The sequence below is a fragment of the Pelobates fuscus genome, chromosome 8 (genome assembly GCF_036172605.1).
Source record: "Pelobates fuscus isolate aPelFus1 chromosome 8, aPelFus1.pri, whole genome shotgun sequence".
Classification (NCBI taxonomy): domain Eukaryota; kingdom Metazoa; phylum Chordata; class Amphibia; order Anura; family Pelobatidae; genus Pelobates; species Pelobates fuscus.
The window spans coordinates 41,846,220-41,864,488 of NC_086324.1; the positions used below are offsets into that span (position 1 = coordinate 41,846,220).

The 18,269-nt window shown below is 45.3% G+C and overlaps 1 protein-coding gene across 2 annotated transcripts in view; it reads left to right on the forward strand.

The window, feature by feature from the left end:
* Positions 1-18,269, forward strand: part of RAPGEF4 (Rap guanine nucleotide exchange factor 4) — a 226,882-nt gene that overhangs the window by 194,632 nt on the left and 13,981 nt on the right. For both annotated transcript variants that reach the window (XM_063429735.1, XM_063429737.1), the window contains exons 26-28: positions 1,571-1,661; positions 16,646-16,696; positions 17,441-17,528. In XM_063429735.1, the coding sequence (XP_063285805.1) occupies positions 1,571-1,661; positions 16,646-16,696; positions 17,441-17,528 (230 nt within the window). The remainder of the gene's footprint in view (positions 1-1,570; positions 1,662-16,645; positions 16,697-17,440; positions 17,529-18,269) is intronic.

The window sequence follows — 18,269 nt, forward strand, 5'->3', positions numbered from 1 at the left end:
TTTCGGCATTCCGACACTTCTGAAATTCGGTAATTTTGGAACTTCGGGACCTCGGCAATTCGGCAATTCGGGACTTCGGCAATTCGGACATTCGAAAGTACCCGAATGTCCGAATTGTCCGAAATTCTTTCGAATTCCTATTCGGACCGAAACTAATTGCACATGTCTATTCAGTAGATGTCACACATGCTGTAAGACACACTTCTCCTGCACACCACTCTTTGGGAAGCACAGACCTGGTTTACGTAACTGGTTATAAGTCCCCAAAACTTGATGTTGGCTTTATGGTAGGTAAATAAAGTGTATCTGTTCTCTCTCTATATCTCTCTCTATTCTCATACTACCTGTCCAAAGTTCCTGCAATAAACCATTCTGTATTTCTCTCCTTGCTGCTGCTGCTTCTGCTGCTCTCACAGAGAGCCTGCCCCTTCTCCCTCATTCCCCTTTTAGGCATTACCTACCCTTAGGCTGTAGGTAAGCAGGAGAGAGACGCCCAGAGGAGGGAAAGCTTTCTTATCTCTGCTGATTACACAGGATTCGCACAAACTGAATTAACTGACCGGGGAGGAGAGGGGGGGGCAAGGAGGGGGGGGCAAGGGAGGGGGGGCAAGGGAGGGGGGGGGCAAGGGAGGGAAGGGGGGGAAGGAAGAGGGGGGAATCGGATTTTAGAGAAATCTAGACATTTGCTAGCTATTCTGCTACCTTTATGTATACATTAAATGTGACTCTCTTGATTAAGTTGTATTGTACCCATTATGCCAATGAGAAACATCACTCTAAAATCAGCTTTTGTGATAGTGGTGTAACTACCATTAAGTGCTAAAATAAAACTTTATTGTGTTCATTATATGTTCTAATACAGGATAGTTTCAGAATCAAAGTAGGTTCTGAACAGAATTTAGGCAATCAAAATCAATTTGCCTTCAAAAAAAGATTTCATGGCCACTCGTATAGACAATTACCTCAGCATTCTTCTTCCTGTCTTTGCACACAGTCATGTATTGTGGGAAGTAATTAAAGGGATATTTACAATGGCATAAAATGGTGTGAAGGAATTTGGAGCTCTTGTTGTCCTTTAGTGCAGGGATCGGCAAACGTTTGGCCCTGTTTGCGGACCATTGTTGGAGTGGCTATCCACACCAGTTGCAGTTGTGAATGTTTCCTATTCTTATGCAAGAACTTGTTCATTAATTTGAAATCGGGTTTTTATTCTTCCTCTTTTCACTGCTGTTAAATCATTCTGCCACAACATTGGTGTTACCCTTTAGTGAAAATTAAGAAATCCCTTACCCAGCATGTATAGGTGGCAAGGAGAATTCTGCCGCGGGGAGGAACAATGATCCACTACAGATGACCGCAAATCACACGCTGAACAGTGAAAAATAGTAATTTAGCTAGATTGCTGCATGAAATGGCAAATATTGGATTGCAAGCCATTTGCAGAATAATTTCTGTGCTTCTACTGTGATTTGCACCATGTGCACAGCTTCAGACATTTGCCAATTGATGTACATGTATTATTTAGTTTGACGGTTGCCATGATTTCAAATGAATCAAACTTGTGTTTCAGCTGCAAGGAATATAAAAACCTGAACTCTTTCTTTGCCATTGTCATGGGACTGAGCAACGTGGCGGTAAGCCGAATGTCGCTTACGTGGGAGGTAAGTTTTGAATGAACATTTAATGGGATTCTAGATGTATAGGTATCAGATGACATTCATTTCACTTTAGAATATTTCTACACTCCTCCGTATATATGCAACAAAAAATATGATAATTGCAATATTATAGAAAATTAGAATATCATATAAATATATAACATGTTTTAAAAGGGACACTCAAGCTGACTTTTTCATTTATCTAGCTATCAAATTTAAATTTTACCATTATATCCAAGTACAAAGAAATGCCGAATACTGGCCTGATTCCATTGAATTTAAAACGGGCATCCGTGCAATAGGCTTGTGTGTATGTATGTAGTACTAAATGCAGTCCTGATTAAGAGACATCCCTAGCATTAGGGGGGGCCTGGGTAATTTGAAAGGCCTTTTTTTCTGAATCTTTTTTCCTTTTTTTCTATATCTTCATTCTTTTTATGTATGCAAAATTCACACAAAAAAACACCATTCTCTCTTTCGTACATATACATGCAAAAACATATACATATACACTCACAAACAGGGCCAGTGCAAGGTTGTTGTTTTTTGGCTGCATAAATTAAAGAAATGATCAGCAGTTATTAAGCTAAAGTTATTTTGGTGCTTGGAATATATCTCTAAGTAGTAAGGGTAAAGAAGTAGTGGTAATGATAATTAGTTTTGGATAACCGGTTTGGTTAAAGCTTAGGAATTAGACTTTTAGACTTTGTAGAAATCATGACTAAGTTTTAAAGGTTTTAAAAATAACCAATCTACTTTAGTAAAAGTTTAAAAAGAAAACAAAAAAACACAAAAAAAAACAAAACAAAACCTCAACACTCACTTGAAAAATTATTTTCTTTGATGGAAATCCTCACACGTTTACATAATCAGCATTGACCTTTGCTCATACTGGGATGTAGCATGGCCAATCAGCAGCCTCCCATTCTGGTCTATAGAATCTGATGAGAGTTTAAGTGACTCTCTGCATAGCCTCAGCGTAGAGCTGGGCTTTCTGTGACTTGTAATTCATGTATCAGCTTTCTACTTCCACGCTAAGTTGTGTTGGTGCTGATAATGGTCCTTTAAGGGTTATAGGAGCCTTTAGAGTTATAGGAGCCTGGAGAGTAATGAATATGTAAGGGTATTGTAGCTGGGTTACATAACAGGTTCACCTGGCTGTATCAATATTACAATTTTTTTAACCTGGTAAATTATATACATAAACCCACATTTCTATTTGATATTGACTTTTGGAACACAGCCAGCCTCGTGTGAAGCCAACTGATCTTTGTTTGGGAAAGAGACAATTATTCTGGCTGAATAAATATATATATATATATATATATATATATATATATATATATATATATATAAAGATAAAGGTAGATAGCACTCCACGGACTCAATCTTCACATAAAAATTAACTTTTAATGCTCCAAGTTAAAAAAATCAACGTTTCAGTCTGGGCAATCAGACTTTCATCAGGACCTGATTGCCCAGACTGAAACGTTGATTTTTAACTTGGAGCATTAAAAGTTAATTTTTATTTGAAGATTGAGTCCGTGGAGTGCTATCTACCTTTATCTTTATATCTTCGCCAGACAAGCACCCGGCATTGAACATTGTCTACAGTGAGTGCAACACTACTTGTAATTTTTATATATATATATTGGTGTCACCATTTAATATTGTGACATAGATTTGCCTTGTTACTTTGCCCCGTGTTGTCAATCAGCGTTTGCAGTTATGGCAATCTGACCTTACACAGTTACATTTGCCTGTTATTTTTTTGCGTTCACCAGTTCTGAGACGCTGTCTTTCTCTGGGTGTGCTATTTAATTGCTCCTGCTAGTTTTTATTTCCCAATTATTGCTGAGACAATTTAAATGAGGAAATGTTCACTGATTGCAATGATTATTGCACATAAGTCATAATGCCAATGTGATTAGGGTTTCAGCGTTTTCCCAGTTGGATTGTGAATATTACAATGTAAATATCATTGGCAGATGTGGATAGATAAAGAATGTTTCTTTCCACATTTGCAAAGCAGAAAATAATTGTCTTATGTTACAAGTTAGTTACAATGATAAAGTTACATGTCAACGCAATTCTATTCTCCCCCTTGACCTCAGACATAAATCCAGTTTATGGTAGGATTTTAGATTCAGTTTCGAATGAATAACGATTTGTCTAAAATTCGTGGATCAGCGATTCGTCTGAATCCTGCAACTCAAAAATGGAAAAACATGATACGTCCATATGGACATATCATGAGACAACCAAAATGGGCAATGGACAAGCCATTTTGTTTGTTTTGTGATTCAGAGTTTTGTCAGTGGTACTGGCACCAAAAAAAAAAACAACATCAAGAACTAATGATTAATGTAAAAAAGATGATTGATGGTTATTGGAGAGTCAGTAAAAGTTAATTTTATTCACGGATCAAGATTTTATTCACGGATCCAATAGAAGGAAAAAAGCAGAAACAGTAAAAAAAATCTATATTCATGTATTTACATATTATATGTTTAGACAGTTTGCAGTACACTAATGGGAGCATTTCCATGTCATTTTGTTTGATCTGATTTTTTTTTTTCTTGAAATGATCACGTGGGTGAAATTTGTCCGAACTAGAAAGGCACATGGATGAAATTTGGTGTACCCGAAGCAAAAAAAAAAATTACGGACAAAACAATTTGGGTGAACCACATTTTTTGGTTGTGCAAAAGTCTAGTTTAAGGGTTTTTATGACAGCAAGTTACATAGTCATGTCTCTAAAATACAGAAATGCATTTACTGAGAATACTCAAGAAGAATACAAGTAGGTTTATATCTATACACATACACATGCAGGCACAAATTCATGCTGCCACTTCAGTTCTTCTAGTCCCATATTTCAATATATTTGTTCAATACCCTAACCAGGTTTCTAAATAAAGTATCAATATTTGTAATAAAAAAATGTCATAACCCCCACTATTCTATTTGGTGTTCCCCCTGTGACATCCCAATATGTGCTTGTCCCTTAAAAAGAGGCAAAATTTTGGGTTAGGATTTTAGGCATGTGTTTATTTCATTGGTAGGCTTATTAATGGTTTTATTACGATTGAGAATAATATAATACTTGCCTTTATTACAATTTGTGCTTTGTCATATTATGTATTATTTTATATTTTATTGAGGAAAGTTGCAAGTTGAATCTTGTGTGCATCCTTATATGAAATAATTGTTTTGGATAGAAACATAGAAACATAGAATGTGACAGCAGATAAGAACCATTCGGCCCATCTAGTCTGCCCAGTTTTCTAAATCCTTTCATTAGTCCCTGGCCTTATCTTATAGTTAGGATAGCCTTATGCCTATCCCTTGCATGCTTAAACTCCTTTACTGTGTTAACCTCTACCACTTCAGCTGGAAGGCTATTCCATGCATCCACTACCCTCTCAGTAAAGTAATACTTCCGGATATTATTTTTAAACCTTTGCCCCTCTAATTTAAGACTATGTCCTCTTGTTGTGGATACTTGTAGTTAGGGGAGTACATAACAGAGCAAATAGGGCTCATGTATTTTGGCAGAAATATGAAACATTTATTAAGCTCCTGTAAAAGAGAAAAACAGGCGAGAATATATGTATGGAATGTAGGGTTCTGAAAATCAATCAATTTAAAGGAAGGATGATATGGAGGAATTAATGGTACTGTTCTCATTCACTATTGTTTTTTGAGTTTCAAAAATATTCTAACAAATATAGATATCATTAATTCCTTGATTTAATATTTATAGATTGGCTTTTTGAATGATTTCCTATTGTTAGATAAACTTGTAAAACTATTTTTTTTTCAAAAATATAAAAATATAAAAAATATCATATTTAAAAAAGATATATAGACAGTCAGCACCTAGTAGCCGGATGCAAGATGTTAGCAGGAACAGCACACCTGGAGAGACAAAACCAGGTTGCTGGGATTGTGTACCTAAACATATGCAGAGAATATGGTTGGGACCTGCTTAAGTCCAGATGGGAGATTCCACAAAGGGTAGTTGAGAATGACAGGGCTAGGATCCTGTGGGACTTCAAGATCCAGACAGACAAGCAAGTGCTGGCCAACCAACCAGACATCATGGTGGTAGACAAGGAACGGAAGACTGCAGTAGTGGTGGATGTGGCAATACCCAGTGACTATGTCATCAGAAAGAAGGAACATGAGAAGGTGGAGAAATACCAAGGACTGAAAGAAGAGCTAAAAAGGATGTGGAAAGTGAAAGCAGCAGTAGTCCCAGTTGTGATAGGAGCTCTAACTAACTCCCTATAGAGAGGGAGTCCTGCGGCCGTTTTCAATAATATCGCGGCCGCTGGGTGCATGTAGGTGCCGCCAGGTGGCCGGGCCTGTGGCACACTCTGAGGGGGTCATCTCATGTGGTCCCATCTCATGTGGTGTATGACTGCTGTCAGTATCAGTGAGTGTGCCGGCCGGCCGCCTAACCAGTCCAGTGGCGCACTCACTGATACTGACAGCAGTACAGTTGTCAGCACAATTCCCAGCACAGCCACATCATAGAGTAGTGATTACCCTACGATGTGTCCATGCTTGGAATTGTGGGAACCGCAAGGGAGCATGGTACTTATCTCTGCCCCATCCCTCAGTCCTCCTGTGACAGCATCAGACACAGGATAGGGAGAGGGGAGCCAAAAAAAAGAGGGGTAATAGAGAGACACAGTGGAAGGGGGATAAAGAGACAGAGGGGTAATAGAGAGACACATAGGAAGGAAGGACAAAGAGACAGAGGGGTGATAGAGAGACGCAGGGGAAGGGGGGACAAAAAGACAGAGGGGTAATAGAGAGACACAGGGGAAGACACAGGGGAAGGGTGGTGTAACAGCAGAGGCGGCTCTCTAATTAGGCGGTTTAGGCGGCCGCCTAAGGCCTCGCGCTGGCTGGGGCCTCGCGGCCGCCTAAATCGCCTGTTGGCAGAGTGTGTCAGGTCCTCGGTCACTGACCGAGGACCTGACACCAGGAGGGGGCCCGGCAGCTTGCCCGGTATGCCGCCGTGTGCGAGGCCCCTCCTAGCTGCCCGGCCAGCCACCGCAGACACTGGTCTGCAGCTCCGCAGTGTGCAGAGCTGCAGACCATGTGACTCGCGAGAATTGGCCAATCAGAGCGTTGCCGCGGGTTACCACGGCAACGCTCTGAAATCTCGCGAGATTACACGGTCTGCAGCTCTGCGGAGCTGCAGACCAGGAGCAGTGGCCACCGGACCACCAGGGAGCCCACTGGACCACCAGGGAAAGGTAGGCTCTCCCTCCCCATCACCCCTCACCCCACTCAGGCTCACCCCCAGCTTCACCACCCACCACCCTCAGCCTCACCCCCCACCACCATCACCCCCACCACCATCACCCCCACCACCCTCAGCCTCACTCCCCACCACCACCATCACCCCCCACCACCCTCAGCCTCACTCCCCACCACCACCATCACCCCCCACCACCCTCAGATTCACCCCCACCACCCTCAGCCTCACCACACCACCCTCAGCCTCACCCCCACCACCACCATCACCACCCCACCACCATCACCCCCACCACACTCAGCCTCACCCCCCACCACCACCATCACCCCCACCACCCTCAGCTTCACCCCCCACCACCATCACCCCCACCACCCTCAGCCTCACCCCCCACCACCACCATCACCCCACCACCCTCAGCCTCACCCCCCACCACCACCATCACCCCCACCACCCTCAGCTTCACCCCCACCACCATCACCCCCACCACCCTCAGCCTCACCCCCCACCACCACCATCACCCCCCAGCACCCTCAGCCTCACCCCCCACCACCACCATCACCCCCCACCACCCTCAGCTTCACCCCCCACCACCCCCACCACCCTCAGCCTCACCCCCCACCACCACCATCATCCCCCACCCCCCTCAGCTTCACCCCCACCACCATCACCCCCACCACCCTCAGCTTCACTCCCCACCACCATCACCCCCACCACCACCATGACCCCCACTTCCCTCAGATTCACCCCCACCACCATCACCCCCACCACCCTCAGCCTCACCCCCACCACCACCATCACCCCCCACCACCCTCAGCTTCACCCCCCACCACCATCACCCCCACCACCCTCAGCCTCACCCCCCACCACCACCCTAAGCTTCACCCCCACCATCACCCCCACCACCCTCAGCCTCACCCCCACCACCATCACCCCTCCTCAGCCTCACCCCCACCACCATCACCCCTCCCCACCCTCACCATTACCCCCCATCCCCTCAGCCTCACCCCCCACCACCATCACCCACCATCACCACCCTCAGCTTTACCACCCACCACCATCACCCCCCACCACCCTCAGCCTCACCCCCCACCACCACCACCATCACCCCCCACCCCCCTCAGCTTCACCCCCACCACCATCACCCCCACCACCCTCAGCTTCACTCCCCACCACCATCACCCCCACCACCACCATGACCCCCACTTCCCTCAGATTCACCCCACCACCATCACCCCCACCACCCTCAGCCTCACCCCCACCACCACCATCACCCCCACCACCCTCAGCTTCACCCCCCACCACCATCACCCCCACCACCCTCAGCCTCACCCCCCACCACCATCACCCCACCACCACCCTAAGCTTCACCCCCACCATCACCCCCACCACCCTCAGCCTCACCCCCACCACCATCACCCCTCCTCAGCCTCACCCCCACCACCATCACCCCTCCCCACCCTCACCATTACCCGCCATCCCCTCAGCCTCACCCCCCACCACCATCACCCACCATCACCACCCTCAGCTTTACCACCCACCACCATCACCCCCCACCACCCTCAGCCTCACCCCCACCACCCTCAGCTACACCCACCACCACCATCACCATCACCCACCACCACCGTCACCATCACCCCCCACCCCCCTCAGCCTTATCCCCCATCACCCACCATCACCACCCTCAGCCTCACCCCCCACCACCCTCAGCTACACCCACCACCACCGTCACCATCACCCCCCCACCACCCTCAGCCTTATCCCCCATCACCCACCATCACCACCCTCAGCTTCACCCCCCACCACCCTCAGCATCACCCCCACCACCATCACCCCTCACCACCATCACCATCACCCCTCCCCACCATCACCCCCACCACCCTCAGCCTCACCCCCACCACCCTCAGCTACACCCACCACCACCGTCACCATCACCCCCACCACCGTCACCATCACCCCAACCACCGTCACCATCACCCCCCACCACCCTCACCATCACCCCTCCCCACCCTTAGCCTCACCCCCACCACCCTCACCATTACCCCTTCACCCTCAGCCTCACCCCCCACCACCCTCAGCCTCACCATCCCCCATAACCCCCCACCACCCTCAGCATCACCCCTCACCACCCTCAGCTTCACCACCCTCCACCACCCTCAACATCACCACCCTCAGCATCACTCCCCCCACCACCCTCAGCATCACTCCCCCACCACCCTCAGCATCACCCCCCTCACCCCCACCCCCACCACCCTCAGCATCACCACCCTCAGCATCACCCCTCACCACCCTCAGCATTACCCCCCACCACCCTCAGCATCACCCCCCACCACCCTCAGCATCACCACCCTCAGCATAACCCTCCGTCACCACCCTCAGCCTCTCCCCACTCACCATCACCCCCTGCTTCTCACATCACCCCCCTCTCACTCTCACATTACCCCCTCTCACTCTCACATTACCCCCCTCACTCTCACATTACCCCCCTCACTCTCACATAACCCCCCTCACTCTCTCATTACCCCCTCTCACTCTCACATTACTATCACCCCCCGCTCCCTCTCACATTACCATCACCCCCCGCTCCCTCTCACATTACCATCACCCCCGCTCCCTCTCACATTACCATCATCCCCCGCTCCCTCTCACATTACCATCACCCCCCGCTCCCTCTCACATTACCATCACCCCCGCTCCCTCTCACATTACCATCACCCCCCGCTCCCTCTCACATTACCATCAACCCCCCCGCTCCCTTTCACCATCACCCCCCGCTCCCTCTCACCATCACACCCCCCGCTCCCTCTCACCATCAGCTACCCCATACAAATAGGGTCTCAGACAAAAACGCAAACATGCTCACAGAGACATACATTCACACACACAAGGATACTCTCTGTCAGACACACTCTCAGGCACATACACAGGTAGACAGTACATCAATGTGTATATGTGACACTTTTTTGTTAGTGGGGCCTCATGTTTGCGTTTCGCCTAAGGCCTCATAAAGTCTAGAGCCGCCTCTGTGTAACAGTCACCGGGGGACTTATGTAGCAGTTTACCAGGAGTTGGAGCCCAGTTGCAGGAGATGGCACAGGAAGGAGGCAAAATCCAGATGCGCAGTACAGATTAAGCGGAAATCCAAAGGCAGGGTCAGACGAGAAGCAGAAGTCAGGGCTGGCAGCGGAGTAACGAAGTCGGTAAAGCAGGCAGAGGTCAGAGTCCAGGAAATCAGTCAGTAATATAGCAAAGATCCGGCAGGAAACACCAAACAGGCAAAATGACCAGATCATAGGTTTCAGGAAAGGGCTGGCTTTTACAGCCTGCAAATTAAATGCAGCTGACCCTAATTGGAAAAAAAGGGTTGCAGGTGGATCAGTACTGCTCATTCCAGGCTGAGGTCAGGAAGCAGAATAAGGGAGACAGAAAATGAAGCCCCCTGGTGGACAGCACAACAGAGAACCTGACTGGGATGCTGGAGCTGGGAGTTCCCAGTCCAGGTCTCTTAAAAGGGGCAGCCACACCTTGCTGTCTGCAGGGCTCGGGCTGTGCCGTGACAAGTGGACAAAGAGACAGAGGGGTAATAGAGAGACACAGGGGAAGGGGGGACAAAAAGACAGAGGGGTAATAGACACAGGGGGAGGCGGCACAAAGAGACAGAGGGGTAATAGAGACACACAGGGGAAATAGGAATGAAGAAACAGAGGGGTAAAAGAGAGAGACACAGGAAGGAGAGGGGGAAGAGAGAAACGGAGGAGAGGGGAGAAATAGACACACCGAAGGCTTGTTGGAGGAACAAAGAGACATACAGAAGGGAAGGGGAATAAAGTGACACACAAGGTTTGTGGAGGGCAAAGCTGGGCTGGGGGAAAAAGAGACACAGAATGACTGGGAGAAGAGAAGGAGGCACACAGAGAGTCTGGAGTTAGAAAGAGACAAACAGAGGAGATTTGGAAGGGGAGAAAGAGACAAAGGGGCTGCTGCTAAGACATACACAAAATGGGCTGGGGGAAAGAGACACACAGAGGCTGGAGAAGGGTAAAAAGAAACACACAGGGGCTGGGATGAAGTAAAAGATACACAAGGGGAGCTAAAAGAGAATTACAAGGGTGACTGTAATAGACAAAAAGGAGAAAATTGGAGACAAGATACACTGAACGAGGTAAATAAAATGAAAGGAGGGAATAAGAAACAAAAACAGTCAAGAAATTCATAAGGGAGTTAAGAGAAACACAAGAGAAGATGCATTTTTTGTGTGTTTGGGGGGGATGCATTTCCGCCTGTGTCTCCTGCTCTGCCTCTCATTTCTTCAGCAGGGGAGTTTATGCCGAAGAGCTAATTGACCAGTGAGAGAAAGAGCTCTTATTAAACAGATTTTCCTTCCAATATATGCATTTTGCTAACAAACTTGCTAACACAATGTACAGATATACATAATTGATGTGATCCTGACAGTAATACACACACACATATATATATATGCATGTATATTAATGTGTGTATTAGTAACATATATAAGTATGCCTATAATATTTACACATATATTAATATACATTTATATATGACGATTAGAGAGAAGGAGACAGAGAATATAGGGTGCTGGAGGGAACCAGCTGCCCCAGCTCTGAAGTGGTTACAAGGGGTATAGGGGGCTTGACCCCGGAGGCAAGGAAAAGAAAAATGAAAGAATGGGCAAAATAACCACCACACATAGAGCTATGTGAAGGTGGGAGATTGCTCGTTCAATGATCTATACCCCTTTGGTAATGGTATTTGTGGGGAAGAGGAAAGCGTAAGTTTTAAAACGAAAACCTTTTTATGTTTTATATGAAAGAAGACGTGGGTATTCAACCTTTAATAAGACAACTTATACTAATCACAATGAGGTAAAAAACTGGCTCTACTTATGGCCAGGAAGGTGGAATTTCCCTGGTAGGGTAAATTCGTGGGTGAGGTAAGTACTCACAAATACTGGTCCAAGCTCATGCAGTGTATAAGTGCCTAGAGATCAGTAGGAAACACAGGCCCCTAATGATTATGCACATAGTATGTCAAACTTTAACATCGTATAGTGGCCAGAGGGCTGGCCAGGAGGGGTATGGGCTAGAGAGTGTGGGGATAGTGAGTAAACCTAGGTAGGTAAGGTACCCTTAGAAGGGGAGCAGAGTGGTCACTAAAGTGGGCTATAGGCACTGGTGTGAGAGGACGGGCAGAGGAAACCAATGGCCAATTCTGACCGTGTATGCATGCCCCACAGAGCGTGAAATAGTAGCTTGTTGTCAAATGGACCCAAAGGATATGTCCATCCCTCACCCTAAATAGCCCTAGGGTAACTAACTGTCTCCCCTGGACCTAGGGGACTATGAAACACTGCCTGCTGCTTCAAGGCAGCCTGTTACTCAGCCCCACTCGCCCAGGTGTTCCTAAAGAATGAGGTATACTGCAAATGTGCTAGAGCCAGAACAAAGGACAAAAAAAAGAAAAAGGAGGAGAAATAATAATCAATGAAAAAATAATAAAGTTAAATCAAACCGGAGTGCATCGGCATTCTGTAATGCTCGCTGGTCAAAGCTCATGCCGTAAATAAGTGCTTAAGGATCAGTAGGAAACACTAGAGTGTATAGGGATAATAAATAAACCCAGGTAGGTAAGGTACCCTTGGAAGGGGAGCAAAGTAGTCACTAAAGTGGGCTACAAGTACTGATGTGAGAGGACGGACAAGACAAATGGCCAATTCTTACAGTGTATGCATGCCCCACAGAGCATGAAATAATAGCTTGCTGTCAAGTGGACCTGAAGGACATGTCCATCCCTCACCCTAAGTAGCCCTACGATAACTGACTGTCTCCCTTAAAGCCAGGGGACTATGAAACACTACCTGCTGCTTCAAGGCAGCCTCAAAGTAATCCCTGTTACTAAGCCCCACTCGCCCAGATGCTTTTAAAGAGTCATGAGATGAAATGCAGGAGTGCTAGAGCCGGAGCAAACAAAAAAAAAGGGGAAGAACAAACGAAGGAGAAAAATAACAAATGAAAAATTAAATTAAACAAGAATGCATCGGCATTCTGTAATGCTCGACGCGCGTTTCGGTGTAACAACGCCTTTGTCAAGAGCTGGGGAGGTCTGCCTACCTGTCCGTGTTTAAAGGATGACGAAGCCCGCCTATGGGAACCCGCCCGCCAATCGTCGACGTCGGCACCGCCCACGACACTACGTCATGTTCCCACCATCCGGAAATAAACGAGTGGTAGCAATTGGAGATAGTGGCATAGGCTACTTAACAGCCATGTACTGTACAGCCCCCCGAGTGTATCGGTTACATGGGGATGTGCTCAGATGGCTGGTAGTGCATTCTGTCAGTAAAGGGGGAAGGAGCGTATATAGTCCACCCTAAATCCCCTAAAATTGTGGGGTGAGGTAGCGAGGCAGCATATGTTGCTTAGGGTCTATGGGGGTGGGGGGGGGGGGAAACGGGTATGAGTTCCTATATGGGTTTAAAGGACGGCGGGCAAGAGATTCATTCGGTTCCCAGTGGGGTAGTAGGTAAGTCAGTAGGTTTATATTAGGCAGAGATACTACTAAAAACAGGGGGGGGGAGGGTGAATCCACTATGAATTCCATAAATACCTTGTATCATCACATTTTGTGCAAACAACACCAAATAGAGTGGCCTTGAAGAATAGTAAAAGACAAGAAAGAGAAAAGGAAAAATACGTTGGTGTAAACCCTCTAAATAGGGAAGGGCACTAGCCACTTGGATGAGAAGGGATCTAGTGTATATGAAAAATAAATAAAAAATTGGACATATCTCATGATTGAGGACTACCCAATGGTATTTCAAATGTATTTCAAATGTAAGGGGCGAAAGAGAAGCCTTCGTTCAAGCCTTTTGGATGCAGGGTATTGAGCTTATAAATCCACCTGCACTCTCTTTGGCGCAAAATCTTGTCAAAGTCGCCTCGTCTCGGCTCGCGTTTAACTAGCTCGAGGCCACAGAACCGTATGTTTTTGGATGAGCCATCATGATGCTCCTTAAGATGTCTCGAGATCGGAGTCTCCACCCGATTCTTGGTGCATCGCGCGTGCTCTTTAATACGTTCCTTAAAGGGCCTGAAAGTCTTACCCACGTACATCAGCTTGCAACTACACATGAGGAGATATACCACCCCTGCTGAGTTGCAGTTGAAGAAATGTGCAATCTGAAAAGATTGCTTTTTTTCACTGTCCCAAATTTTCTTAGAGTCCCTTAGGATAAATTTGCACGCTACACATCTTCCACATTGGAAGGTGCCCACTGGGATCTGTCGCCCCAGCCATGACAACTGAGAGTTCTGTTTGTCAGTGTAGTGACTGGGGGATAGCATGTCCCGAAGATTTTTGCCCCGTCTGGCAGTGATGGTGACACGTGGACTTAGTACTTCTTTCAAGTGAGGATCCTTCAAAAGAATGGGCCAGAATTTTTGGAGGGACTCGTTTATATCGTTCCATCCAGTGTCAAATGTGCCAATCATCCTGATGATTTTGTTTGTATTTCGGTTGGCATTGGGTGAGTCTGACAGGAGTTCGACCCTGTCTGTCAGAAGGGCTCTTTTATAGGCTCTTTTTAAGCACTTATTGGGGTAGCCCTTTTCCTTGAATTGTTGCCGTAAGGCTTTGGCTTTGAATTGGAAGTCCCCTGTGTCTGAGCAGTTCCGTCGGAGTCTGAGGTACTGGCCTGTTGGAATGCCCTGTTTAAGGGACCTCGGGTGGTGGCTATCCCATTTGAGAAGGGAATTAGATGCGGATGGTTTCCGGAAAAGGGTTGTTTTAACGGAGCCATCCCCACAGATCGAGATAGACAGGTCTAAGAAATTCAGGGAGGGGCCCCCAAATTCAGAAGTGAATCTAAGGTTGTCCTCGTTGGTATTGAGGAGTGCCACAAATTGGTTGAATTCATCCAAGTCACCTTGCCAGATAATCAGGACATCATCAATGTACCTGTACCATGATGTAATTTTGGACATGAAAGGTGATAATGTACTGTTGGTCCTAATCTGTTCCTCCCACCAGCCCAGGTGGAGGTTGGCGTAAGATGGGGCACAAGCCGTGCCCATCGCCGTACCTCTCACCTGGTGGTAGAACTTCTTATTGAACAGGAAAAAATTATGTTTTAGGATGAATTCAAGAAGATTAACAGTGAAATCTGTGTGTGCCTGGTGTTCAGTACCCCTTTTGTTTAGAAAATGTCTGCTATGTTCCAAGCCTCTTTGATGTGGGATGGATGAGTACAGTGCCTCAACGTCGAGGCTACAGAGTTTGGACGTAGGTAAGATCTGCAAGTCAGCGAGGAGGTGTAGGGCCTGCTTAGTGTCCCTGATATAGGACGGGAGACCCTCTACAAATGGCCTGAGGATATGGTCAATGTAGAGGCTCCCGTTTTGTGTAAGGTTATCAATCCCCGAAACTATGGGGCGACCGGGTGGGCTCTGGAGAGACTTATGGATTTTGGGGAGGCAGTAGAAGGTTGCTGTCTTTGGGCAAGGGTTAAGGATAAAACTATATTCCTCGTTAGACAGCAAACCTTCACTGCGCCCCCCATCTAGAATCTCTTTGTAGCTCTTAAGGAAAGCATTGGTCGGGTCAGAGTGGAGGACCGTATAGGTGTCCCTATCATTAAGGACCGTCAGTACCATTTTCTCATAGTCAGGTTTATCCATCAGGACCACGTTCCCCCCCTTGTCTGCCTGCTTAATGACAATAGTGTCGTTGTCTCTAAGAGACTTTAAAGCCTTCTGTTCTAGACGGGATAGGTTTTCATTGGGAAGGGAGGTGAAGTTAGTTGTTTCAATGTTGTCAATCTCATGTTTCATAGCTTCAAGGAAAAGATCAATATTCCTAAAAGCTGAGAAGTTAGGGGTGAAACGGCTCCTAGGTTTTAGTTCTGTATACCTAGGGGGCAATCCGATGTCATTGTCATCCAGAAGGGCCACAAGGTTGTTCAGGCATTCTACATCTCCAACCGAGAGACCAAGGGATCTTGCTCTTTTCTCTTTGTTAAGTTCGTGAAATTTGTGCAGTGCCAATTTTCTCACGAACAGGTGTAGATCTTTAGCCCAGATGAATCTATCGATGCATAATACACACAGAAATGTCATTAATATATATATATATATGTGTGTAATGAGCACGTATTGGCCCAGTCTTGTTGCGAGTTGCATACTCCAGCACAATATCATATTCAAACAGAAGAGCGCACCCACAGGACTTCAAAATAAACAAGATAACTTCATTTTTTTTCAGTTGTGCAACCGCATACATTCAGCATTTCAGTCCCATTACTAAAATTTCCTTAGTATGTCAAGGCAGTTGGACTGAAACATTGATTACATGCAAATGTACGTCTACTTAAAATAAAGGCGCTCTTTTGTTTATTTTGAAGCCCTATATGCTTTCTTTCATTGGAGTAATAGTTTTACATGTTAAGTTATCTTTTCCACCTCTATATCAGCACACTATGCTGGCATGACGCATTATTGGGCTGGTATAGAATTTTTTTCCAGGGCTGCTTTTAGTTCCCAGTCCGGACCAGTATATATATATATATGTATTTTGTAAAATATTTGATTATTAAATAATTTGAAAAGCGTATCCAAAAATATTAAAGTGAATCTACAGTAATCAGTTTAATACAGATGGTACAAAAAACGGGTAATTATTTATGGTTTTGTTTCAACAGAAACTTCCCAGCAAATTTAAGAAGATCTATGCAGAATTTGAAAATTTAATGGTAACTAGAAATATAATAATGTATGTTTTTAGATGTTTTATTTGAGCATTTTTTTTTTTAGTTCGCAATATTAGCTTGGTGTTCGTATTCTTTTCACAAAATGGAATGTTAAAGGGACACTGTAGTCACCAGAACAACTACAGCTTAAAGTAATTGTTCTGGTGAGTATAGTCGGTCCCTGCAGGCTTTTCAATGAAAATAATGCATTTTCAGAGAAAAGGCGGTGTTTACATTGCTCCCTAGGAACACCTCTTGTGGCAGTCACTCCACACACTGCATGGAGGCGCTGAACGTTCCTCATAAAGTTGCGTTGATTCATTGCATCTCTATGAGGAGATGCTGATTGGCACAGCGCTGTATTTGCCGCGCATGCGCAATAACCTCCCAATGCATTCGAAAGCATTGGATTGGCCGAGTTCACCAAGTTTGATCACAAAGCACAAAATCCCCCTCTTCATGCTGCCCTTTATAGAGTGATTGCAAATGGACAAAACGAGAGACAGCAAAGCGATCTTGGACCTTTAATATTCCTTAAATTGTCTTATTCAAGGCTATTACTAAAGCAGAGTAAAGAAAAATGATAAAAAAAAAAACCTCTGACCTATAAGTTGTTTTAATAACATATCCAATATTTTTAGAACCAAGGTCTACTTTAAAATTTTCACATTAGGAAAACAAATGTATTTTTTTTAAATGCAATATATAACCATATTTTTATATAAATATTCTTTCCTTCCATTTAAGGACCCTTCAAGAAACCACAGAGCATACAGACTCACTGTAGCTAAACTGGATCCTCCAATCATTCCTTTTACACCTCTACTTATTAAAGGTAACCATTTATAATCACATTATTGAGACCTCATTGATATATTTGTTATAATAATATAATAATATATATATACGTGTCAAGAGCATAGAAAAAAAATGCCTGTTAAATACTTTTGACAAAATCACCAAACTTTTTTGTGGAAAAATTTAAATTGCAGAACAGGTTGTATTGTAAAATTAATCAACAGAGCAAAGCTTGGTTGAAATATATTCTGTTTTGAAGACAACATAGAGAATGACTAAGCAATTTAGATATTCTCAGTTCTTGCACTATTGGCTCTCAGATAATGACCATTGGATAATGACCATGACCAGTGATAATGACCATTGCTTCCACTCTTTCTAGACCAACGGCTATTAACTGGTGAATGAATGAATCCCTTTTAGACATCCTTTTACTTGTCACTGACATTAAAGCACGCCAATATTTCCAGGAAAATTTACCACCTAACTCGTCTTATCCGGTAATTTGGGAAGCTTATAATTGTGTGATATGCGGACAAATGATCAAACTTGCCCCTGCCCGCAAAAAAAACAACATAATGTGAGGGTCCTCTAAAGGGCTCTTACTTGCCCTCACAGACTGTTTATGCCCATATTGCTGTCATTCCAAAGGAGGGCATGGAACCAGCCCTCTGCCCTAACTACAGGCCCATTTCCCTGTTGTATGTGGATTTGAAATTGCTGGCAAAGATATTAGCTATGAGGCTAAATCCCTACATTCCTACCTTGGTCCACTCAG